Source organism: Chiloscyllium punctatum, chromosome 32, assembly GCF_047496795.1.
Source record: "Chiloscyllium punctatum isolate Juve2018m chromosome 32, sChiPun1.3, whole genome shotgun sequence".
NCBI lineage: Eukaryota > Metazoa > Chordata > Chondrichthyes > Orectolobiformes > Hemiscylliidae > Chiloscyllium > Chiloscyllium punctatum.
Window position 1 is genome coordinate 40485640 of NC_092770.1, and position 26965 is coordinate 40512604.

General features: G+C 41.0%; 1 protein-coding gene across 1 annotated transcript in view; it reads right to left on the reverse strand.

The window, feature by feature from the left end:
* The window catches only part of mtpn (myotrophin), a 67169-nt gene extending 49070 nt beyond the window's left edge, over nucleotides 1-18099 (reverse strand). The window contains exon 1 of the mRNA XM_072552145.1: nucleotides 17886-18099. Coding sequence (XP_072408246.1) covers nucleotides 17886-17963 — 78 coding nt within the window. The 5' untranslated portion in view covers nucleotides 17964-18099. The remainder of the gene's footprint in view (nucleotides 1-17885) is intronic.
* Nucleotides 18100-26965: the final 8866 nt, after the last annotated feature.

Here is a 26965-nt window from a genome sequence, read left to right on the forward strand (position 1 = left end):
CCCCCCCCCCACCTTATCCCAGTCCCAAGCCCCCAACTCAGCACTATCCCCTTGACTAGTCCTACCTATCCATTTCCTTTGCTTCCCACCCTATCACTTCCACACCTTCATTTACCTATCACATTCTCAGCTACCTTCCCACATCCCAGCCGCCACCCCCCCACCATTTATCTCTCAGCACCCACCCCCCCCCACCCCACCCACAAGCCTCATTCCTGATAAGGGCTTTTGCCTGAAATGTTGATTCTCCTGCTCCTCGGATCCAGAAACAATTGAGTCAAGCTTAGAAATGAATATCAAACCAGCTATTTATGCAAGACCGCATAAAGTAAATACAAGACAGCATTATCATTTTGTGGTGTCCCTAAATGATACTGGATTAGTATATCTCCAAGAAGATGGCTCTGTAATAATGCTCATTCATGCCTGCAGCTGGGCATTGTACCACTAGATAGAGTTCAAAATGTCCCAGCTCCCCACAAACCCACTACTTTTCTCAACTGTTCTGGTCAGCTCTCATCCTTCCAAATGTTAGGCAGTGGGTTTTGGAATTTAAACACTTAAAACTATTTAATCTCACTTCATCACTGCAGCATGCATCCACTGATATGGGCAAGGAAGAATTATCACTCTGCTAAATAGAGTAAAATCTAGTAAATGGTGTAACACTCCAATTTCCCCCTTTCTAAAAGGTAGTCATATTACTTTTAGATTAGATTAGATTACTTACAGTGTGGAAACAGGCCCTTCTGCCCAACAAGTCCAGACCGACCCGCCGAAGCGCAACCCACCCATACCCCTACATTTACCCTTTACCTAACACTATGGGCAATTTAACATGGCCAATTCACCTGACCTGCACATTTTTGGACTGTGGGAGGAAACCGGAGCACACGGAGGAAACCCACGCAGACACGGGGAGAATGTGCAAACTCCACACAGTCAGTCGCCTGAGGCGGGAATTGAACCCAGGTCTCTGGCGCTGTGAGGCAGCAGTGCTAGACCCAAATTCATATGAGTCTTTCTTTCAATTTGCTAAAATCTTCCAAAATAGTCCAAAGTCACAAACGACATTTTTAGTCAGTGAGCCATTCTGCTTTAACTTGTGTGCAGTTTTTACACAGATAATTCTCCTCCAACACTTTACTGTATAGTTTAAAGAAGCCTCTCTGAATTGGTTCCACTCAGCTACCAAATTGGAATTAAGAGAATTTCTAATAATTGCCTCCAGCGGACACCAACAACTGGATTACTAGATAAAGGACAAGCCCCTGACACCCTTGCCTTTCTGAATTAATTTGCTATCACTGGATTGTAGGAGGTTGGCTCTTGTACGTATGCTAGTGATGTATAGTTCTACCGCTAAACTCTTTATCTGGTATCACATTTCAGATACATCACAATTTACTAGGATGCAGAGGCACTAATTCTAAACTCGATCAATATTTCTGTACTCTTGCAAGTCACTATTTCTTGTTGGACTGGTTGGAACTGCAGGATCCTTTTTAAGTGAGAGGTGCACATTCAACCTTACATCTACTCCAAAACAACAGTCTACATCACTCCTAACCTAGTTCAACACTCTTCCTCCAACCCGGACCCCATTTCCAGATCTGATTTTAGCAACTTTACCTCAAGAAATTAACGTTTACCTTTAGCTCAAAATTAAAGTTGAATTTCTTTTTCCCCCAAGGATTTGATCCTCTCTACCTCAATTCTGTGATGGAATACACTGCACATATCTAGACAAGGGCAGTTCCAACAAAAGCCTTCCAGGACACAATAAGTGACACTCCATACATCACCTTCAACATTCACTCCCTTCATAAATCGACATAGCAGATAAGTGTGTTCATCCACAAGGTACACAGTAGAATTCCACCAGCATCTTCTAAACCCATTACCATCAAGGTGGACACAGGCAGCAATTACATGGAAATGCCACCACCTTAGAATTTCCCTCACAGTGACTCACCATTCTGACTTGGAGTACATAACTACCATAAGTATGATGACTGGTACTCCTTTATTTATCCTGCTTGTTACTGCTCCAAACATTCGGAGATTCACCGTACACAACTTCACCTTCATGGAGTCATGTGCTAACCTTATTCGATTAGATGCTGTTTTTCTGTATGTTCTTAAATTACATCCTTTAATGATAAATCCTAACATTTCTCAATGACAGATGATTAACTAACTGCCCTAAAAGAAGTTAGTTATTTTCTTCCTCTCCTGTTTTGAATAAAGATATTACACTGCCACTTTTTACAATTCTTGAACTTTTCCAGAATCCAAGGATTCTTAAAAGATTGCAACTAGCACATCCACTATCTCTGCAGCTATTTCTTTCACAATGCATCAGGGCCATTCTTTGGCTCCATTAGCTCTCCCACCTACCCTCGAGTACTTTTGCTCCAGTAATGGCTATTTTATTCCACTCCCCATTGCCCCTTGATTGTTTTGCTTAGATTAGATTAGATTACTTAGTGTGGAAACAGGCCCTTCAGCCAAACAAGTCCACACCGACCTGCCAAAGCGCAACCCACCCAGACCCATTCCCCTACATTTACCCCTTCACCTAACACTACGGGCAATTTAGCATGGCCAATTCACCCAACCCGCACATTTTTGGATCGTGGGAGGAAACCAGAGCACCTGGAGGAAACCCACATAGACACGGGGAGAATGTGCAAACTCCACACAGTCAGTTGCCTGAGGCGAGAATTGAACCTGGGTCTCTGGTGCTGTGAGGTAGCAGTGCTAACCACTGTGCCACCGGTTTTGGAAACAATGAAGCAAAGACTGAAGCAAAAGTATTTTTTCAATTCTCCCTCTATTTCCTGATTGTCCTTATTTTAATCAGCCTCAGTCTATAAAATGCCATTGCCACTTTGGTCTCTTATCTATATTTAATAAAACTCTTACTGTCCATTTTATATTACCTGATAGCTTAAAGTTTCTTTTCCTTTGCAATTTTGTTTATATTTCTTTATAAAAATCTATTCTAATCATCTGGTTTACAACATTTCCCCAACCTTAGGTGCTTTCATTTTCAAATATACTTCATCAAGAAAGTTTGAAATACTAAGTGGCTTATCAACTTCCCAAAATCCTTTACTCACCGGAGTATGTCTGAGAGTCATGAACTACTTTTTGAAATATCTGTTTGCGCTCCTTAACTGTTTCTGCTGAACTACATTCCCAGTCCTCTACAGCCAACTCTCCCTCAATCCTTTGTTATTACCCTGATTTAAGTTTAGCACAGTTGTTTCTAACCCAAGTTTCTCACTCTCACATGGAACACTATTTTGTTTTACTGAGCTAATTTAATAAATCTACCTCATTGCACCTACCAGATCCAAAATAGCCAGATTCCTGATTGCATCCACAACAAATAGTATTCAGGACATCTTCCGAGAGTATGAATTCTTCATTCCAATTACTTCTACAATTGGATTCTCCCACCTGCTGTGGCAAGTGCACTGACATGCTTGCCCTCCCTAATGTAACGCAATGTCTGCAGCCCAGACTCTCAACTTGGTTCCAAAAAGTTTCTTGAGCTGTAAACACTTCATAGCGATGTGTTTGCTTGGATTACTTTGGTGTCCAACAGTTGTAATGTTGCAGAATTACAACTCTATTGTACCTTGACTCATTAATTAATATCAGGTATTCCTGCTCTTTACACTTGACGAGCACCCCTCCCCCAGCTTTTTACAGTTATTATAATTCATTTTATTTTACACCAAAAATCTTGTACTCAAGTACTAAGAAAGAAAAACAGATCAAAGCATAATCAAAATACATTATTTTTACTTTAAAAACATGAAATAGTCCCCAATCGACTGCTTTAGCTGCATTTGTGTCACAGTAGTTCAAGATATCATTCTGCCACTGGTCTAACTGCAATCTCTCCCACTCACCGTTTGCTTAAAAATAAATCTTAATTACTTACCAAATGTCCACTAATTAGCTAGCTTCTTCTGAAAGAGGATTGGAATAAATTCTTAGAGGCTGAAGAGGTTTAGGCAAAAGCAACACACCTCTTTCCCTTCCTTTCTGATTCAGACAAAAGACATTTTGCTTCCTGGTCCAGGAGGTATTATTGCGCCACAAGAGACCTGATAATTCCAGCAACTATTCTAAAATCATACTCAAAATACTAAGTTGCACAAAGTTAGCTACTTAAGTATGCGGACATGAAAGGCCATCATGAGGATCCAATTGGCTCCTAATTAATACTCTCCTTCACTGGAACCTTTGAAAAGCCCCTGACAACTACTGTAACTGTTTAACTGTGGCTTTTCGTTTAATACCAAGTTTATGCAAGTTAAAAAATTAGATATCCAACAACGCAGATACATTCAATGTGTCAGCATATTGAGTAATAGGCCAGCAACCCAGAGGTCAGTTAACAGGCAACCAAACTGCAGTGGTTATGGAGTCACATACATGACAGCCAGGCAAGCACTGCAAATCTTTCCCAAAACAAAGGATATCAGTGAATCAAGTGAAGATGACAAGTCAATTGTTCCAATCTCTTTTACCAATGCTAGTTACTACTTTAATTTCAAATTGACTCAAGTAACACCACTGAAATTCCCCAATTAGCCTTGGTGGGTTTGACAATCTCTTTTGTCAAACAGGTCTCTAAATTACAGTTCTAGTCATGTTAACATGACAACTATGCCAACATTTCCTCCTAGGAGAAGCAAGAGAAAATAAGATTTGTCCAGGCCAATTTAGGGAGGGAATAAACCTAGAACATTCTTTTGACCTTTCCAGGAAATCAAAAATCAGGAGAACACTTTGGCCTTGGTAACTTTTTTCTGTATAAACTAATCTCAGTTCATCCCAGAAATAAGGTTCAGCTCAACTGAACAAAGTTTTGCAAATTGGCTGTGAGCCAATTTACAGCACGTTCCAGACACTCAGCACCTTGTGTGAAAAAATTGCCCCTCTTACCTCAAACATGAGGACATGCCGCAACCCAAAGGACTAGCCACACTACCATACATCAGGAGCATTTCCAAACTGACAGCCAGACTACTGCGACCACTAGGACTCATAACAGCACACAAACCAACAGCCACTCTCAGACAACAACTCACCAGAACGAAGGACCCGATACCTAGCATGAGCAAAACCAATGTAGTGTACAAAAATCCCATGCAAGGACTATACAAAACACAACATAGGACAAACAAGACAGCTAACGATCTGTATCCATGAACACCAACTAGCCACGAAACGACAACCAACTATCCTTAGTAGCCACACACGCAGATGACAAGCAACATGAATTTGACTGGGACAACACTACTATTATAGGACAAGCCAAACAGAGAATAGCCAGGGAATTCCTAGAGGCATGGCACTCATCCACAGATTCTATCAATAAGCACATCGACCTGGACCCAATATACCGACCACTGCAGCGGACAGCTGGAACTGACAACTGGAAGCGGCAGATTCAAACCACTACAAATGCCGAAGGAAACATCACAGAAGCGCTTCACAGGAGGCTCCCAAGCACTGAGGATGTCACCTAGACAGGGGACGAAACGTCTGCAACACAAATTCCCAGCTCGGCGAACAGAACCACAACAATGAGCACACGAGCTACAAATCTTCTCATCTCCTGTACCTGACATCAAACATAAACGTGACCTTATACAACATAAAATTGTGATAACTTTACATTGGAAAGAGAAGGGAAAGGTTTGATCCTTACAACTGTACAAAAAGATTACAGCACTACCAATAAAAAACATTAGAAAAAACAGCTGCCTGCTTGTCAAAAAACAAAGCTCTTCGTTCTAGAAAGGCTCCAAGTGTAAACTGCTATATCATCTAAAACAGACTATTAGTCTACATTCAATAGCAGCAATGCTATTGAATACCATATACTTATACTGGCAAAACAATACATTGGCAAAAGTGCAAGATCACCACAACATAATGTTTGGAAATGGGGACAATTTAAGTTCTGTCGCAGTGCTACCACAATTGGTCATAAACAGCTGTGAACAATTAAATATGAAGAGGAGGCTCTACAAACATGCATACTCAATGGGAAACTCAGAACTTTACCTCCAAATACAAAAAGGTTCAATCATTTGAATCCAGGTTCAGCAGAAGTGGATAATCCACATCCTGTTGAAAACTCTAGCATTGCAGACTACAACCCTCAAACAATTTAATTCACTCCATATGACATCAAGGGTAGAATATACTGGATACTGTAAAAGCTTTGGGCTCTGACAAAATTAAGTTCTTGATACTGAAGTCCTGTGCTCCTGAACGATTCATGTCTCTAGAAAAGTTGTTGCAGTACAGCTGGCATTTACTCAGCAAAATGGAAAACTGCTCATGTGGACCCTGTCCACACTATGCAGGACAAATCCAACCCAGACAATTGCCACCCCTTCAGCCTACTCAATCATCAAAGCAATGGAAGAGATCATCAATAGTGCTATCAAAAGGTACTAGCAAAGTAATAGCCTACTCACTCATGCTCAGTTTGGGTGACACCAGGGCCACTCAGCTCCTGAACTTCTTACAGCATTGATCCAAACACAAGACATAATTAAAAAAAGGTGAACCCAGAGGCGAGGAGAGAGAGATTTCCAGCATCAATGCAACAGTTAAATAAGTTGAGCGTCAAGGAGCCTAACAAACTGGAGCCAATGGAAATCAAGGAGAATATTCTCTGCTGGTTGGTATTATACTGAATACAAAAGGAAGATGCTTCCGGTTGGCAGTCAGTCAATCATCTCAGCTCAAAGACATCACTGCAGAGGTTTCTCAGAGTACTGTCTGAGGCTCAAATATTTTCATTGAGATGCTTCACTCCAGCATACATAAGCAGTGGCAACTTTACTCACGATTACACCATTCGAGATTCCACAGATACTGAAGCAGTTCATGTTCAGATGTAGCAAGACCTGGACAATAGTCAGGCTTGGATTAAGTGGCAAGCAACACCACTGTCACACAGGCACGAGGCAATAACCATCTTCAACCAGAGGGAATCTAATAATTGCTTCTTGACATTCAATATTTATTGCTGAATCTGCCACTAACAACATCCCTGGGGTTAGTATTGATGAGAACTGAACTGGAATGGCCATATAAATAAATACTGTGGCTACAAGAGCAGGCCAGAGGCTGAGATCCTGTGCCAAATAATTTACCTTCGCCCTCTCCACTGTCTGTTCACCACCTAGTTTATACAAAACGCTTCTGACACCTCCCTCCCTCCTTCTCCTATATCTCTCCATCTGTCTCTGGCAACTGACTCAACACGGATATCTATTCCGACCCACCAATTCCCACAGTTACAACTCCTCCCAACTCTGCCCACCCCTGTAAAAACAATCCTGTACTCTAATCCCTCCCCCGTATCTGCTCAGAGGAGGAGCAATTCCACTTCAGTACATCCCAGATGGCTTCCTATTTCAAGGACTGCAATTTCCTCTCCCACGTGATCAGCAATGACCTCCATCACATCTCTTCCACTTCATGCACCTCCACCCTCAAACTCCACACCCAAAACCACAAGGATAGAACCCCCCAGTCCGCACATTCCACCCCACGAACCTCCAAATACAGTGCATTATCCTCCAGCATAGTCAGGCCCTACCACAAATAATTCCCTTCCCACCCCATGTGTTCCACAGAGACCATTCCCTTCTCGCCTCCTTTGTTAGGTCATCACTAACCACCAACCCACCCTCTACACCAGGCACCTTACCCTGCTGTCACAAGGTCCAAAACCTGCACCCACACCTCCCTCACCTCTATCCAAGGCCCTAAAGGATCGTTTCAAATCCAACAGACTTGCCTGCACATCCTCATACCTCATTTACTGCATCAGCTGCTCTCTATGTGGTCTCCTCTACATCTGGGCGGCACGGTGGCACAGTGGTTAGTACTGCTGCCTCACAGCGCCAGAGACCTGGGTTCAATTCCTGACTCAGGCGACTAACTGTGTGGAGTTTGCATGTTCTCCCCGTGTCTGCGTGGGTTTCCTCCGGGTGCTCCGGTTTCCTCCCACAGTCCAAAGATGTGCAGGTCAGGTGAATTGGCCATGGTAAATTGCCCGTAGTGTTAGGGAAGGGGTAAATGTAGGGGTATGGGTGGGTTGCGCTTCGGCGGGTCGGTGTGGACTTGTTGGGCCGAAGGGCCTGTTTCCACACTGTAAAGTAATCTAAAGTAATCTAATCTAATCTAATCTAATCTAATCTAAACATCAGGGCGATTGAGCGCCAACTCATGGAGCAGTTCAGAGAACATCTCTGGTCTGCACACACTAAACAACCCCAACGCCCTGTGGCCGACTACTTCAACTCCCCCAAGGATATGCAAATCCTGGCCATCCTCCACTGCCAAATCAAAGCCACCTGCCAACTGCAAGAAGAATTCCTGCTTTTCCGTCTCAGGACCCTACAACGACAACACCAACTTCACTAGTTTCCAAATCTCCTCACTCCATCCTACATCCAACCCTACAACTCAGCACCACCCTCTTGACCTGTCCATCTTTTTCCACTCCTAACCACTCCACCCTCCTCACCAATCTATCACAATCACCTCCCACTTGCATCCACCTATCACTGTCTCACCTACCTACTCACCAGCCCCCACCCAGTCTATTTATTGCTCAGTCCCCTTCCTGAAGGAGGGATTATGCCTGAAATGTTAACTCTCCTGCTCCTCAGATGTCACCTGACCAGCTGTTCTTTTTCCAGTGCCACACTGATTCTGATCAACCCCCAATACCACAAGAATGCGGAACAAAGCAACCAGCTTGGCTGACTCACCTTGCTCCACTACCTTCAATATTCACTTGCTTCACCACAGATGAAGATGGTATGCTCTGCTACCACTATGCATGGTGCACTGCAACAACTCAAAGTTCTTTTAACAGTGTCTTTGAAAACCATACTTATCACTCTGAAGAAAAAAGGCAGCACATACATAAGAAAACCACAATCTGAAAATTTCCCTTCCAGCCACACACCATCCTGACTTGGAAATATAATCACCATTCTTTCACTGTTGCTGGGCCCTTTCCTGACAATATTTTGGGTGTGCCTACAGCTTAAAAAGACTGCAGATCATTCATGATGGTAGCTAACCACGACTTTCATCAGGGCACTTACAAATAGGAACTAAACACATCCCAGAAGTGAAAACAAAAAGTAAAAGATTCCAAAATTACTTTAGATCCTGTGCAATGCACAATCTCTGGAGACTTAATTCTACTGTTACAAATGTCATGATGCTGCCAAAATAATTTCATGAGCAGCATGCTCTACAGTACAGGCTTCTAAGGAAGTAATTCAGAATTTCTAGGTGTCAGCAGAGACACTAAGGCAATACTTCTATTGTACATTAATAGAACGAGCATGCTGCCTCTTTTGCTAATAACCAGTTGCTGGAACTGTTGGAAAAAAATCAAATTGTTTAAGTACAATAGGCACCAGTTCACCAGACTAGTTAAATAATCTTTACTGTTGGTCTATAATTATAAAGGTGGTGTTGGACTGGGGTGGACTAAGTTGAAAATCACACAACAACACCAGGTTATAGTCCAGATTTATTTGGAAGCATGGCTTTCAGAGCACTTCATCAAGTAAGCAGTGCTCCTTCATCAGTTATCTGATAAAAGAGCAATGCTCTTAAAGTGAGTACTTCTAAATAAACCTATTGGACTATAACCTGGTGCTGTGATTTTTAAACTTAGTCAATAATTATTCATACAAGAAATATAGGATCTTCCTCAAGAGATACTGAAATGTTGTATAGCTTTCCAAATTTTGTTCGTTCTAATCTTATCATTCACTTACATGCCTTCTTTATTGGCATTTATGGATTAAAAGTGAAATCTATTCTTCAGTGTTGTTAAAGGAAAAAGCAATCTTATCCACCTTTCAGAAACACTAAATGCTCGTATTGTTTCATCATGACCATTGCTGCTAACTCCCAGGTGACCATTCATATATGTAGAATTATTTTATTTACACACCAGGTGCAGTAGTATGCTGCTTATTTAACGGGCTGTCAATCCAGGGGCCTGGACAAATAATTCAGAGAATACATCAAATCCCACCCTGGTAGTTTGAAAATTTGATTTTAGTTTAACTGATATATAACAAAAGTTATGGTTGGTAAAAGTAATATGAAGCTGTTGCATTGTCAATGTCTGAATTGCATTGTTACCTCCATGACAGTGGCCTGGGGTTGGGGGGGGGGGGGTTGCATGCTCTCCTCATCTTCTTTGGGATTACAGTTTGACACTTAAGCGGTTGATTTTGAACTGCTCTCTGGAGCAGCAGACTGTCAACTTTGTTGTGGGGGGGAAGATAGCAGCTATGATTCCCCCACCCTACAAATGTAAGGCACTGAGGAGTAGGCAAAAATGGGTATCAACAGCACTTAAACTCTGATTATTCTCCTTTGAAGAGGCCAATACAAAAATCACTCCACAGCTGAGGTACAAAAGAATATTTGCAGAGGTTTGCAGCCTGAGGCAGTGCTGCTTGATGAACACACATCCAAAGTGGCTTTTGGGAATAACTAAACACTTTACCATACGAAGGAGTGCGGCTCTGAAAGCTTGTGATTTCAAATAAACCCGTTGGACTCGAACCTGGTGTTGTGCAATTTTTGGCTTTGTCTGCCCCAGTCCAACATCAAGTCCAAATCAAAGCCGTTCTTGTCATTAATGCAACAAACCCAAATGTAGGGGGACAATTTCAATTAATTAGAACACCTGAATCTACTCCACTAATGTGATGGGGGTCATGTAGCTTCATAAGATTATGCTTTTCCAATCTGTATGTAGAGGACTGTTAACAATACAAAAAAACCTATGACAAATATACAGACCTGTAATGTGTTTAAAGCAAAAGAAACAAGCATCGCATTCATTCAAAATCGTACACAACATGACGTGAACTGTAAGACAAATTCTAAAACAGCAGTGGTCATCTCATTCAAGAAGAGGAGAAAGCCTCAAGAGGGTTACATTGAGCAGTAGTTATTCGCAGGCAACAAAAGCCTTTTTCTCATGTAATATAAATCAGTGTCACCTTCAAAAATTTGGTCTTCTTTCAATGTCCTGAAGAAAGAAAGACAAAGCTTTGACAGGATCTCTTTTTACATGATTATGAAGGTGTACATCCTACAATATGATTATAATTCTGTATAGCCTATGTGATTATGGATGTATAAAACACAAAAACCAAGTACTAGACTTTCAAATCCTGCAAAGAGAACTATTTAGCTCCAAGTAGATTACCAACACACTGTCTTGTGATATGACTGAGGTATGTAAATAGACCCCTACACAGCATTTAAACAACTGTACTAGGGATAGACAAAGTTAGCCACCATTCCCCATGACAGTTTAAAAAAATTCCAATAGAGAATTCAATACAAGGATTCCATTACTATTGCAAATCTCAGTTTTTAATCCTATGGAAGAAAATACCAATGCTGATAAAGAAGTTGAAATACAAATAATGATAGAACAAAACTGCTGATAATTTATTAGACTTAATACTACAGCAGAAGCATCACTATTACCTGAACACTCAGCAGCCAGCACAATATTTGTACTAAAACATACCGAGCAAAACGTTAAGCCATATTGAGTAAAGCAAACACAACAAATGTGCAAAAGTGAAATGTTGTAACTGGTTACAGACTTCAGTCAAGTTTAAGGATTCTAATTAGAAAATACAGCATTTAAAAAAAAGGGACCAACTGCTCTTAAACAAGTCTTATGAAGAGATCTAGAAGATCCAGCAAAGCAATTCCAAGTATATGGTTATAGATCATATAGTTCCAAACCTTAATCAGCTAATTACTCTGGACAGTAAACATGGAATGGTTTTGTAGATATGTGCAAAACCCTGTAGTACACTCACATCAAAGCAACATCTAACATCAAAGCAACAAGCCAGCATCATTCAAAACAGTGTCAACACATTTCACTTTCATCAGAATACTGACTATTGGAGGCTGGTTTACAATGCAGAGTGATACCAGAGTGTGTTCATTTCCCACATTGGTTAACGTTACCAAAGATTCTCCTTCTCAACCTCTCCCTTTGCCTGAGGGATGGTGGCCCTCAAGTTAAACTCTAGTTGTCTCTCTCTCTAATGAAAGCAAAACCCTCGGGTAAGCAATAGCAACCTTAGCTTTTCCTATTGCTGACCAAAACTGTATCTAGTTCTTAATTAGATTGAAGCCACAGTCCTGGCTGGAAACAATCCTTCTGAGCAAGCAATTACAGCTGATTAGAGAATCTGTTCTAGCCTCAAGTCTGAAATCATGCCTTTCTAAACTACTCTGAACTAAGCGCACTGTTGTGTATTTTCTATGCGTAATTAAGCTTCTACTCAAATTGTTCCTCAAATTTTCTCTGTAATATAGATGAAATATATTCTTTTCTCTGCAATACCATTAGGGTTTCACAGGTCTCTTATTTTGTAGCAGTCCCAGCTGCATGCAGCACTCTTTATACAGTCTGATCAAAACAATGTGACCTCTGCAGATTTGAGTTCAACTAATTTGGCACTGTAGCATAATATTCGGATTGTTTTTATCTCCTAAGTAACTGTTTGGACATAGGCAAACACCAAATAAACTAACAAATTCCCCTGGTAAATTATTCCACTCAACACAAGGCTTGTTTACTTAGATGCAGTAGTTTGCATTTGCCCACACTGAATTTCTTTTCTGACCGTTCATCCCAGTATTTAGCACATGAAGCTCTCTTTGCAAGACCTTGGTTGCCTCTAGGAGATCAGATTTCTTTAACTGCACTCCACCCGATCGGAGTACCATCTATGTAACAGAAACAACTTTATCACCAAAAATGATAGATCAGAAGAACTGAATGTTACACCTTCGAACTGGAAAGATCCCTTTGTTAGGTGGCTTGATAAAAGCAAACCTGCTGCCAGAAAAATACCAAAGTTTAATGGAGCTAGGAGTACATAGCTTAACCAATAAAGAACCTACTCTATACTTTTTGCTTTGTTACATATGCCAAATATTGAGCCTACAAAGAAAAATGTAGAAAGACAGCAGCTGCCAGAAGAGTCATAGAAATGTACAGTACAGAAACAGACCCTTTGGTCCAACTCGTCCACACTGACCAGATATCCTAAATTCATCTCGTCCCATTTCCTTTTAAACCCTTCCTACTCATATCTATCCAGACACTGAATTTTTTAAAAAAAGTTAAGGACTTAAAATAGTAGCAACCTTTGTCTCTGGAACAAAATCATAAAAGATCAGCAGGATGACAGATTCTAAAAACGTCTTTTACTTTCTGTTCCATTTAAGTTGCTTTTGCATTTCAAAAATGCCCTATATAAAAACACATGCGATGCACCAAAGCCTCCAATCAAATCAAAAACCAATGTAACAACGTTGGACAAAATGGCACTATAAAAATGCAGCACCACTTTGCTAAGTAGTCTAATTAGTTAAAAATCACACCAGGTCATAGTCCAACAGATTTATTTGGAAGCACTAACTTTCGGAGTGCTGCTCCTTCATCAGGAGGTTGTAGTACACAATTGTAAGACATTTTTAAACTTTTAACTTTGCACACTCGAGTCTAACACTGGCATCTCCAAATCATAGTCTAATTAGGGATTAGGTAAAGGTTTGACAACACAACAACTAACCTATCAGTATCCTCGTTTCGCACAGTCAACAGATACCTTCGGCTGCAGTCAACCAACCCTTTCACCATTCAAGCACTGATACAAGATAAGAAATCAGAGCAAATCTTGAGTTTCAGCTTTCTCATCCATTTCCCATATTCCCGAATTCTCCAAAAGATCAAAAATCTCAGCTTTAAGTATAATCAATGATGTCATATCCACAACATCCTGAAACAGAAGATCCAAAGATTTGAGGGAAGAAATTTCTCATCATCTCAGTTCTAAATGTTCAGCCTCTCGTTCGGAGATGTGAGCCCCTTGTTCTAGATTCCCAAGCCAGGGAAACAATTTCTACTAAGAATTGCCTACAATAATCTGCCATGCAAATTAACCAAACCTAAAACCAATAGAAATAAAGAAAGTTAACTACAATATAATCATGACATTCAGAAATTCAAACATCCAACATTACAAATACCATCAGAATAATACATGCCTTGCACTAAAAAAAACGATCATATTACACATTTCGAGCCACTAGTTTAGAAATATGTTTAGGCTCAGAGTGGAAGTAGGGAACAATCTGTTTGAAGCGGGAAGCTAAATGAATGGCAACAGATACTGTTTTTTTTCTTCCACGTGCAGCTTTGCCATCTGAGAAAATAGCTTTCAGATCGGGACATCTCTTAGTTAAGTTCGCAATAAAAGATAAGCAACAGGTTTTTAGACTTGTGTGAAATACAGGAGGACTCCTGTTTCCATTACATTAATATGCGAATACTTTTAATGGTGCACAGAGTCTGGGCCTCATCTTAGAGCAATTAAACACCTCAACTATACAAGTAAATATCTGTCAGTTTTGAAAACAAACAACAACCCAACATATTTGGACATGTTATGACACATGTCTAAGATGGGTGGGGCTTACTTCTAGACCTTCTAGCCAAGAAGTAGGTACCCTACCACTGTTACAAGATCCTCAATACATGGTTCAAGCAGCTCTGGGAACCATCTGAAATTGAGCCTCTTTGGATATGTATTCAGCAATTTGATTTTATAATGCTTTAAGACAAAACACTCATGGCAATCACATTCGTTTTCTTCAGTCTATCCTTTTATGGGATGTGGGTGTCACTGACATGAGCAACATTTGCCCTTTATCCCTAACTACCTCAAACTGAGTGGCTTTCTAGGTAATTTCAGAGGGTAATTAATATGCAAACTTTGTTGAGATTCTGAAGTCAAATGTAAGGGCCAAGACATAAAGACGGCAAATTTCTTTGTATTAAGGAAATCAGTGAACCAGATGGGCTTTGCTGATAATTGATGGTCATCACTGATATTGCTTTCAAACCCATCTCTAGATTACTAACATTCTCACTGTAGGATCACCGCTGACATAAACATAACCTTCCTCACTCTAAATACTCCATCCATAGACGCCTACTCCTTGAAAGTACAAACTTCTTCCTGTTCTTGGCATACAGAATTTGGACTAATGGGTCTGCTTCCATGCTGTACAACTTTATTACTTTAGTATACTACTTTATTATAGTACTACTTTATTATAAAATAAGTAGGGTAATAAAAATAACTCCAAGTACAAAAACTTTACAGGGTAATGTTTCATTAAGAGATATGACTCAAAATGCTATTACAAAACTAAGTCTACATTTGAATGCTTCAAGTAACAGCAAAACCCTCAGACCAAACAAGGTGGTCTTTGCAATTTGACCTCAAACCATATTCAAACCCTTTTGTATTCAGTGGATGTCAGTGCTATTTCAACCAATTTACTAATCAGTATTGTTGTGTTCTTCCCATTTTACATCTCTAACCTTCTTCACCCCAACCAACAACCCCTTTAGTTTACACTGGATCTTCATAAAATCTGTTTCCTTGCTCCTCCTCTGCCTCTGTCTAGAGTATAACAGTACATTTTCCAACTCCTTTCAGTTTTTAAGAACAGTTCTATCAGAACCAAAGTGCTGTTTCTCTCCACAGATTCTGCCAGACCTGCCGAGGTACTACACATTTATTGGCCACAGAAAATTAATCTCTTCCAACTTACTTATTTTTAATTCTCAAGAATTTCTAAACATTCTCAAAATCCATTACTTTCTCAAACCATTATTACTATAATTGGAGGGAAGTTGATGCAAGCAAGACCATGAATTTAAAAAGGCTAACTGAAGACTGGATTAAAGTAACAAGTGGCCTCTGGGTTAACGATAGAAAGAAATTCAAGGTCTTTGAGCATTGCTGAGTTAGCACAGAATGCCTTGAAAGATGCTGCTGACTTCTTCACTCCCTGCAATGATAAATCAAACTAATACTAGAAGGGTAGTGGTTATCCATGGGCACTCTGGCCTGACTAATTCTCATGATTGGTGAATTCTAACCACTGTTAATTTGAAAATTACTAGTAAGCAAACAAATTATCCTTTGATAATCTAAAAATATTTATATAGCACTTTGAATAAAACAAAGGTCACAAGGCACTTCACAAAGCATGACAAGCAAGAAATAGCACCATAAACTTTCAGGGCAGTTGACAGGTAAGGTTTTAAAAGAATGTCTCAAAAGGGAAGCAAATTAAAAAGGCAACTAGGAATGGGATTTATAAAGCCAAAAATCTCACACCAGGTTATAGTCCAACAGGTTTATTTGGAGGCACTAGCTTTTGGAGTGCTGCTCCTTCATCAGATGATTGTGGAGAAGAAGATTGTAAGACAGAATTTATAGCAAAAGTTTACAGTTACTTTGCTATAAATTCTGTCTTACAATCTTCTTCTCCACAATCACCTGATGAAGGAGCAGCACTCCAAAAGCTAGTGCTTCCAAATAAACCTGTTGGGCTATAACCTGGTGTTGAGAGATTTTTGGCTTTGTACACCCCAGTCCAACACCAGCATCTCCAAATCAGAAATGGGGTTGGCAGGGTCAGGGTGTAAGAGGGGGAATTTTACAGTTTAGGGATTGGAAGCTGAAGGCACCTTCACAGAGGTGGTGTAATTAAAATTGAGAATATGAGCTTAGATACCTGAAGGCTATGCAGCTGAAAGCAATTGCAAAAATTCAAAAGGTGATCTGGGGTCCTCTTGTGGTGCAGGGATTGCATCCCTTCCCCAGAATCAAGAGTTCATGTGCCCCTGCCTCAGCAGTGTGTACTAACATCTCTGGACTGGTTGATTAGAAAAATATGCCAGTGATTTAAAAAGTGTGATTTGGTGGGATAGGGAGTGTTTTAAAATTAAGACATTGCTTTACTGGGAGCTAATGTTGACCATCAAGCAGAGTGATGATAGATGAAGAGGACTTTTTGATTGAATTGTTTCAGGCAGATGGGGCAATCATTTCTCAACCAAACTTTCATTCTTCTAGAACTGAAAGAACTTAAATTGTCAAACTTATAGGCCTGTGACAATTGCATTCAAGTTTCCATAAAACTTGACTAATCACTTATTCTGTTCATGTCTACATAAAAGCAGAAATTCTAGCCCAGTACATTAAGGTTCTTGCACTATTGAGATTACATTAATCTTTTGCAGAAGTAGGTGCACATATGCAAAGCATGTTACATATACATATATCCTAGCAGTAAATAGTGTATGTAAACTCAATTGTAAAATAAAAGTCAGAGTTATAATGTAATGCATTAGAGGGGGGACATTGTCATCTCACTATACCTGATCAGTTGTTTTAATAGTACCATTTCTCTCCATACTTCTAAAATAACAATACATCGTTGCTGTGCAATATTTATTTCTGTATACTGTTTGTAATTATCATACCGTGTCAATTTTTATATAACTGGCAAAATACTCAAACGTGACCGAGCATGGCAGTTAAGATAGTTAATAGTTGTAGATTGAAGCCCCTTTCACTCCCAAGAACATTACACAATCTCACAAATCAGGCTAACTTGTGTAAACCCAACTGACAAGTTTATAGCGGAGATCCTGGTCAGCATAATTAGCAATTAAACGTTAACAAGCATTCATATCTTAACAGTTATATTTACAGGGCGACGGCCTGCTACGGAGGACCTTTCATAGGAGTGAGTGAGTGGGTGATTTTCCGCCTCCTCCTACAGGCCGGCCCTCAGCTCCCCTTGGCCCAGAGCCGTTATTTTCCGCCCCCGCCTTGCAGGCCTGTCGGTGCCGCCGCCCTCACGCCCTGAACTCGCACCTGTTCCACGAAGTTCTTTACAGCCTCGACATCTCCGTTCTTGATGGCCCAGATGACGTTGTAGTTGGCTTCCGACATCTTTTAATTCAGCAGGCGGCGGCGGCGGCCTCTCCTCCTCCTTCTCCTCTCTCTGTCTTTCACTGCTCGCGGCTGCTTCACAGGTCGTGGTCAGCGACTTGCCTGTGGGGACCGAGAAAGTGGACCCACACCCTGGGAAAGGTATTAGTGTGACACCAACGTTGACGACACTTCCGGTCCGCCCACCCGCGCCGTCGCAGCAATGACTTCCGGTTTCTAAAGTCCCGCTTGCGCAGAAAGTCAGAGAAGGAGTGAATAGTGATGAAAGGATGAGAGAGGTTCGTGGAATTGTGGAAAATCTCGGTGCTCGTGATTTGGCGATGCTGGTGTTGGACAAAGTTAAAAATCACTCACCACCAGGTTTAATTGGAAGCACTAGCTTTCAGAGCGCTGCTCATCTGGTGCAGCAGCATCCTTCAAGTTTTTTGCAGTCCTCCTGCTGCTGGACCTGCACGGTTTTCCCCTTTCCCGGAATTACACTAATTCGCCCCCCTCACCCAGAGCTTAGTTACTTAGAGTCGTAGAGATGTACAGCAGGGAAACAGACTCTTCGGTCCAACCTGTCCATGCCGACCAGATATGGCAACCCAATCTAGTCCCACCTGCCAGCATCCGGCCCATATCCCTCCAAACCCTTATTATTCATATACCCATCCAGATGCCTTATAAATGTTGCAATTGTAGTAGCCTCCACCACTTCCTCTGGCAGCTCATTCCATACCTAGGCATCCCTTAGGTTTCTTTTGTATCTTTCCCCTTTCACCAGAAACCTATGCCTTCTCGTTCTGGACTCCCTCTGGGAGGAATTTACTTTCCCAGACTCTATCAGGTCTGGGGGCGATGCTGGCATGCTGTGGCCAGGTTAATTCCCTGGGAACAGGTATTTAAATCTGACCAAAGCAGCTCGTGGGATTTATGAAACGTTTATAAAATCTGGAAAACAAAACTGATGCCTGTGAGACTGTGCTATCAGTTGTAAGAATCTGTCTTCACTCAGTAATCTGTCCTCGTTATCTGATCTGGTCAACATGTCATGCAAACACAGGGTAGTGTGGTTGATTCATTGTGCAGGCTTTTTGGTGTATTTGGGAATAAATGGAGCCATTCAAATCATTGAAGCTGTTCTGCCATTGAACTAAATCTTACAAATGAATTTCATATTCCTTATTAAGCCCATTTTATTTATTTTTTAAATTTTATTTTATTTAATACCTAAGAATGGACAACAGATGTTACTGTCGTCAGTGATCCTCATGTACCCTGAAAGGGAGTAAGAGAAAAAGTTCACCTGTTTGGAACAATGAAGAGGCAGAGATTGACTTGTTTTCTCTCTTGCATGGACTGTTTGCTTATTTTTGGGATGATGTTAGTGAGTGGTTGGTGAACTGCATTGTAGAATCAAGCGAACTTACTGAGCTGTCTTTGCTCTTGCAGTGTAGGCCAGTCTAGCAAGTGCAGTACAGATATAATACTACATGTTCTTGCATAGTTATTGAAGACAAACCATATTGCACATCTATGAACCATTGTCAATATATGTATAAAATACACTTTGTGGAGGTTCTCGATTGTTGCTGCATTTTCTAGTCTCCTAGATCCTATGTCAATTATGCACATTAAGAATATGAGTGAACATTTGAGGTTACTGGTATTGAGTGAAATGTTTTCCTATTAACAATGTTGCAGTGTTTCAAAACAGAAAGTGCTTCAGAAACTCAGCATGTTTGGCTGTTCTGAGAAGAGTGAACATTTTGTGTTTGACATTACTCCATTTTGGAATGAATAAAATGCATTTCGAGCTCAAAGTATTTGAATTGAATTGAACTGAATTTATTGTCACGTGTACCGTAGCACAATGAAAATTTTTGTCTTGTGAGCAATACAGGCAGATCAGAATTAAGTAGCATAGATAATTGGGTGGCATGTGGCTCAGTAGTTAGCACTGCTGCCTCACAGCACCAGGAACCCAGGTTCACTTCCAGCTTCGGGTAACAGTCTGTTTGGCGTTTGCACATTCTCCGGTCTCTGCGTGGGTTTCCTCCCACAATCCAAAGATGTGTAGGTTAGGTGAATTGGCCATGCTAAATTGCCCATAGTGTTCAGGGATGTGTAGGTTAGGTGCATTAGTCAGGGGTAAATATAGGGTAGGAGAATGGGTCTGGGTGGGTTGCTGTTCGGAGGGTCTGTGTAGACATGTTGGGCCAAAGGCTGTAGGAATCAACACTGTAGGTATTCTAATTCTAAAGAAAGTTCTAAGGTAAGTAAATAATAGGTAAACAGCGGCAAAAACAAAACCACAGGTACAGGCGAATGTTAAGAGTTAGTGAGTCCATTCAGTATTCTAACAACAGTAGTGTAGAAACTGTTTCGCGTGTGTTCAGGCTTCTGTACCTTCTCCCCGATGGTAGAGGCTGTGGAAAAACATTGCCAAGCTGGGATGGATCTTTGAGAATTTGTTTTAAATTAGAATCGTAGAGTCATGTAGTATAGAAACATGGCCCACCATGTCTATGCAGACCAACTACATTAATACAATTTACCTGCACTTGGTTCCTGTTTTCTCTTCTCAGATCCTGCTAGATGTGCTGAGTTTCTTCAGCACATTCTGTTTTATTTCAGATCTTCGCCATCCAAATTACTTTGCTTTTACTGTATCAAATTTTCTTGGTTAGCTAAGTTTATATTCAGTGGAGGGATTCGTATTTTATTCTGTATTGTTTGATTTTACACAAGGGCTTTGTTAAGCCCCAGGAACAGATTTAGTTTTATTCAAGTGTCCATTTATCATTTCCATTATGATAGATTCAAGCATTGTCCGTACTACAGATGTAAGGTGGATAGGTCTGTTTTTCTCTGTTCTTCCCCTACTTCTTTCATAAATAGTGGGATGACATTTGCAAGCTTCCAATCTGCAATAATCATGATAGAATGTATGAAATTTTAATAGATGATTACCAATGCATCAATTATCTCCATTGTCACTTCCTTCAAATTCTAGGATGTAGACTATCAGGTTCTGGAGATTATCATCTTTTAGCTCTATTAATTTCTCCAGTTGAGCCTTCTTATAATGTTAATTTCCTTCAACTCCTCATTCTCCCCACTGAGATCTTTAATTCTGGGATAATTCTTGTATCTTTCTCAGTGAACACAGACACAAAGAAATTACTTAGCTTCTCTGCCATTCCTGTATTCCCCATTATAAATTGCATTGACTGTTTTTATGGGCCCACATTTATCTGAGCCAAATGTTACCTTTTAACATTCTTCTGAAAGTTTTTACTGTCTTATTTTTATGGCTTTTGCTGGATTGCATTTGTGTTCTATTCATTTCCTTTACAGTTTCTTGGTCCTCCTTTTCTGTATTATAAAAACTTCTCAATCCTCACTCAGATTTATTAGAACTTCTGGCCACTTTACAATTTTTTAAAAGATGTGGCAGATGTTAGCAGTTAACCAGTCTTCTAGGAAGCCCTCTTCTCTTTATTGACAGATGGTGTCTTTCAGTAAATGCTGACACTAGTTTTTCACATTCCTTTGATATGTACACAGATATTTAATTAGGACCACACATTTTGTGTTGATCTAATTCATTTAGAAATTCTAATGTTCTAGCAATATCGGTGCAAGTGCGTGGGTAGTGTATCTATTTCTGAAACCATGTTTGGGTCATTCCTGATCCATAGTGCGTATTCAGAGTTTCCGTTTTCCATCACAAGATGAAAAGGAAGAAATGGATTTTAAGAGAGAAATTCCTGCTTGAACAAATTTACTGAATTTTTGAGGAGCAAACATAGAGTAGGAAATGTTAATGAAATTGATGTAGTTTATTTGGATTTAGAAAAGGCCTTCAGAAAGGTGCACACACTTGCCTGCATGGCTGGTATGCATTGTAGAGTGATGTCAACAGTATGGGTTCAATTCTCATACCTGTTAAGGTTACCATGAAGGTCCCACCTTCTCAACCTTGCCCCTCGCCTGAGGTGTGGTGACCCTCAGGTTAAACCACCACCAGTGGTCTCTCTCTCTAATGAGAGAAAGAGCAGCGGATTGTCCACTAGGATTATGGCGACTTTATGTTTACCTTGTAAGAAACTAGTGAATAGAGCCAGAGAATGCAGCTGAAGATGCATCATCGACATATAGAAGTGGATCAGATATGTGCTGTGAGGGGTCTTAGAGGCTGGCACATATTGGATACCATTGTCTGTTAATGTGGTGTGCATGCGGCTAATGTCCATGCAGCATATCTGAGATGTTGGTGTCTGTGTCCAAATATTTTGGAATAAGTGGCAAGTTGAAGCTACTAAGAATGTATTCTGTTTTCCACCTCAAGTTTATCCTATGCCTAGTCTGTATGGAGAGTTTAATAAGATTACAAATTGTGCCAAGTTGGCCTGTTAACAAGTTGGTTAACAAGCAATAATCTGCAACAGTTGGGAACTTGCCACTGTGTGGAGAGAATTTTGCCACACAACTTGAAGAAAGATGCAGCGAGATGATGCTGCTGTTGAAATGGGCCTCACTGAACATCTTGCCCAATTCTGTTATTTGTCTTGTCATGGCCCGTTGCCCATCTGAGATTGGTAATGTTTCTCCTTTTGTCTTATTACCTTGACAGCCACGTTAAGTGTGTTTTAGGAACATAGGGACAGCAATAGATGATTCAGCCCCTAAATCCTGCTCCCACCATTCAAGATAAAGGTTGATCATCTACCCCAAAACCACTTCCGGTGCTATACCCATATCCTTTGATGTCGTTAGTAATTGAAAATCTGCCAAGCTCTGTCTTGAACTTAATGACAGCTTTCCCAGCTCTCTAGGGTTGAGAATTCCAAATATTCTCCACCTCTGTGTGAAGAAGCTCATCCTCATTTCAGATTTAAATGGCTTGCCTTTTATTTTGAAACTTGGTGCCCTGGTTTGAGACTCCACAACTAGGAGAAGCATCCTTTCAGCATTTACTCCATCTATCACTTTAAGACTTTTGTCAGTTGTTCTGCAATTTCCTTTTATTCCTCTAAACTCTGGAGAATATAGGCTTTCAAGAAAGCAGAATAGGAACAAACAGGTCATTTTCAAAGTGGATCAAGCTTGTTCATGATCAGTCTTGATAATTTGCTAATGGCAGAGTGAAAGAAATGCTAGGCCATGAGTTTTCAGGTTTTGGTTGAATATAATTTTGCTGCCTTTGATTGCCACAGTCAACTATGGACTACCCGTTCGTCCAAGGTGGTCACAAAGATAGGCATGCTTCATATTAGCACGCCCTCTGCATTATTTATACTAAACCCGGTTATTATTTTTTTGCTGGAAAAGCGCAGCAGGTCAGGCAGCATCCAAGGAGCAAGAGAGTCAACGTTCTGGGCATGAGCCCTGCTTCAGGAATGAGGAAAGTGTGCCAAGCGGCTAAGATAAAAGGTAAGGAGGAGGGACTTGGGGGAGGGGTGTTGGAAATGCGATAGGTGAAAGGAGGTCAAGGTGAGGGTGATAGGCTGGAGAGGGGGTGGGGGCGGAGAGATCAGGAAGAAGATTGCAGGTTAGGAAGGTGGTGCTGAGTTCGAGGGTTGGGACTGAGACAAGCTGGGGGGAAGGGAACCTTGTCTCAGTCCCAACCCTCGAACTCAGCACCGCCTTCCTAACCTGCAATCTTCTTCCTGACCTCTCCGCCCCCACCCCCACTCTGGCCTATCACCCTCACCTTAAGCTCCTTCCACCTATCGCATTTCCAACGCCCCTCCCCCATGTCCCTCCTCCCTACCTTTTATCTTAGCCTGCTGGACACACATTCCTCATTCCTGAAGAAGGGCTCATGCCCGAAACGTCGATTCTCCTGCTCCTTGGATGCTGCCTGACCTGCTGCGCTTTTCCAGCAACACATTTTCAGCTTATTACTTTTTCAGCCAAGGAAAAGTGTCCAACTTACCTTGTTCTTGATAAAACAGGTACTCTCTGTACTGCAGCTGTAGGGACACTTTTTCCGACTACTGTTCCCTGTCCATCAACCTGGAAAAGGGGCTGGTGTTTCCCTACCAAATTCTGTGCGCATTGGAAGGATGCTAAGGCTTTGGGCACAGTAAAGCCCATTCTTGGGGCTATGTATTTCTTAGTGATTTTTCCTTAGGTGGATCTGCAGGAATTATCAGCCGTCAAAACCGAAATGATCTTATTTGCAGTCTCACCCGCTTGGGCCACAAGACGGCCTCTGCCTTGGCAGGGGTTAAAGACATGCTCTCGGAATTATGTCTGTTTTCCCAGCAAAACACGTACGCCCTCGGCTACCTACTCGTCAAAGAGGCTGGGGTTTGCTCCGTCGTGAAGGGCAAGTGTTTGATGGGTGTTACCGACCCCATCGAGAATATTACCAAGTATGTAGGTAAAATCCATGCCTTCGTCAATAAACTGACGGAAGGCACTGGATGGCGCGATTGGGGTTTTGGCTCATGGTACAACTGGTTGCCACGGGCATGGAGAGATTTGGGCTGTATCCATGGGAATTTAGAAGAATGAGAGGGTGACCTTTTAAAAACATGAAATATTTTTACTGGCTTTGACACAGTGGTTGTGGAGAGTTGATTCCTTTTGTGAGAGAGTCTAGAACAAGAGGGCATAATGTCATGAGTATGGGGACCATTCATTTAAGACAGAGGTGAGGAGGATTTCTTTTCTGTCAAAGGATAGTGAAGTCCTACATTCTTTGCCACAGAGGGCTGTTAAGGCTGCGTCGTCATACATCTGGCAAAGTATAATGGTATTATTTTAATTTGTCTCTTTGCTGGCGTTTGCTATCATTAAATATATTATTGCTAAGCTCATGAGTTCTGTTGACAACATTGGTTTCCCTCAGAAAATGCACCTTCTCCGTCCTGATGGTGCCCCCAGTGAGGATGGGGGGAAGCAGTTGCCCACCCCTGTCTCTTCTTTGGAGGAGGAGGAAGAATGGCAAGCTCTGGCTTCCATTCAATTGGACTGATCTAACTTATGGCCTCCCGCTCTATGATGTGGCCATGAAATGATCAAAGGGGGGAGATGAGAATCTGAAACTTGAATACAGGCTGAGCTAATGTGACTAGTTGCAGTCAGGGGCAACCGCCTAACGGATGCTCTTGGTAACTTAGGTGGCAACAAAATGGCTTCTAGGCTGCTAATTGCTAATTCTGCTAGAGTTGCATAAATGACTAACCACAGACTGCTGCAAAAAGAGATTAGTGGACAATCAGTCCTTTTAAAGTATAGAAGTAACTCGACAAGATAAAAAAGTACTAGCCATACTGGCTGGCCTTCAGATACAGGTGTAGTGGCTTGGTTTGTGAGATAAAAGTGACCTAAGCATTGGAATACAAGTTGGTTCTCAGGAAATATCATAGGACCAAGTAACTGTCAATGAAGCAATATCATGTATTGATTAGTAATTGTTCCAATGTACGATGTGATCATACCCTCTACCCTGCTTTAAGAAAAGTATAAAAATGCCTTTGTATTAAGCCATTGTGTGCAGCTCCTCTGAGGAATGTGGAAGTACTCAACTGTTCTTCTGTGTTTCCGGATGCTCTGTACCCAGCCGTATGAAGAAATAAAGAACAACGTCTTAAACAGCCAGACCGATTGTGAGTGCTTGTTGACTGATCGTGGAACCGAGAGACCCCACCCCACCCCACGGCATACAGATCTTCAGGTTCAGCAGATAATAGGGAATGCAAATGGAATGTTGGCTTTTATTTCAAAGGGACGGGACTATATAATATCTCATGCTTAGTTTTGAGCTGCTATACAAATCCAGTCAGCAAATTATTAGCCTACCATGCAATGAAAGAAGTGATTGCTTACATTGATATTAAGCAAGGAACAACCTACTCATTGGGTGCGGGGTCACTTGGTTCCTGATCTCCTTAGAGCTGTGATCAATGCATGAAGCAGTTGACCTTTACAAAGGAGGTGAAAGTAACTGCTGTTGATATCAAGGCAGCATCTGATAGAACATGACATCAAGAAGCTCTAACAAAACCAGAGTGAATGGGAATTGTAGGGAAAACTCTCCACTGTTTGCAGTCATACCTGGTAGTCTGAGTTATTAGGAGAGGCTGGATAGGCTTGGACATTTTTCCCCTGGTAGATTAAGGGATGACCTAATAAAGATCTATAAAGTCATGAGAGGCACAGATAAGATACATAGCCAACAGTTTTTCCCCATGTCCGGCAAGTTTAAAACTAGAAAGCATATGTTTGAGGTGAGAAAAGAAAGATACAGAAGGGTCCAGAGGGGTTTTGTTTTCAGAGGGTGGTGAATGTCTGGCATTGGCTGCCAAAGGTAATGGTGGAGGTGAGTACAATTTTGTCATTTAAGAAAGACTTAAACATGGGTGGGACAGGTATGAAGGGACGACAATAATTACGAAAACAGGGTGGCCTGGACAAGTTGGGACAAAGGGCCTGTTTCCTTCTACAAACATCTATGAATCTCACAAATAATTAAGGCTATGGGGAGAGTGTGTGTAAGTGGAATTGAAACGCCCATCAGCCATGATTAAATGGTGGAGTGGACTTGATGGGCCGAATGGCCTTGCTTCCACTCTTATGTCTTATGGTCTTATAACTATTCAGAGTGAGCCAAGAAAGGACAGAGTATACAAACATTAAAGAATAGCAAAGAGGAAGAAAATTGTAAAATTTATTGCTCCTTATTTAAATGTATCTAGTATTCAGAATGAAATAAATGAATTAATGACAGAAATAGACATTAGTTGATGTGATGTTATTGCCATTACAGACTCATGGTTATAAGGAGATCAATACAGGGAACTAAATTTTCATGATGTGTGATTTTTCCAAAGGATAGGTAGGATAGGAAGGGTGATCGGGTAGCTTTATTAGGACAATATAGAATAGATATGAAAGTTATAAGGTTAGAAATAAAAAAGGAAGATACTTGTAAATGTAGTCTATAGTTCTCCTAACAGTATTTCTATGATAGGATAAAGAATAAATCAGGAGATAATGAAGAC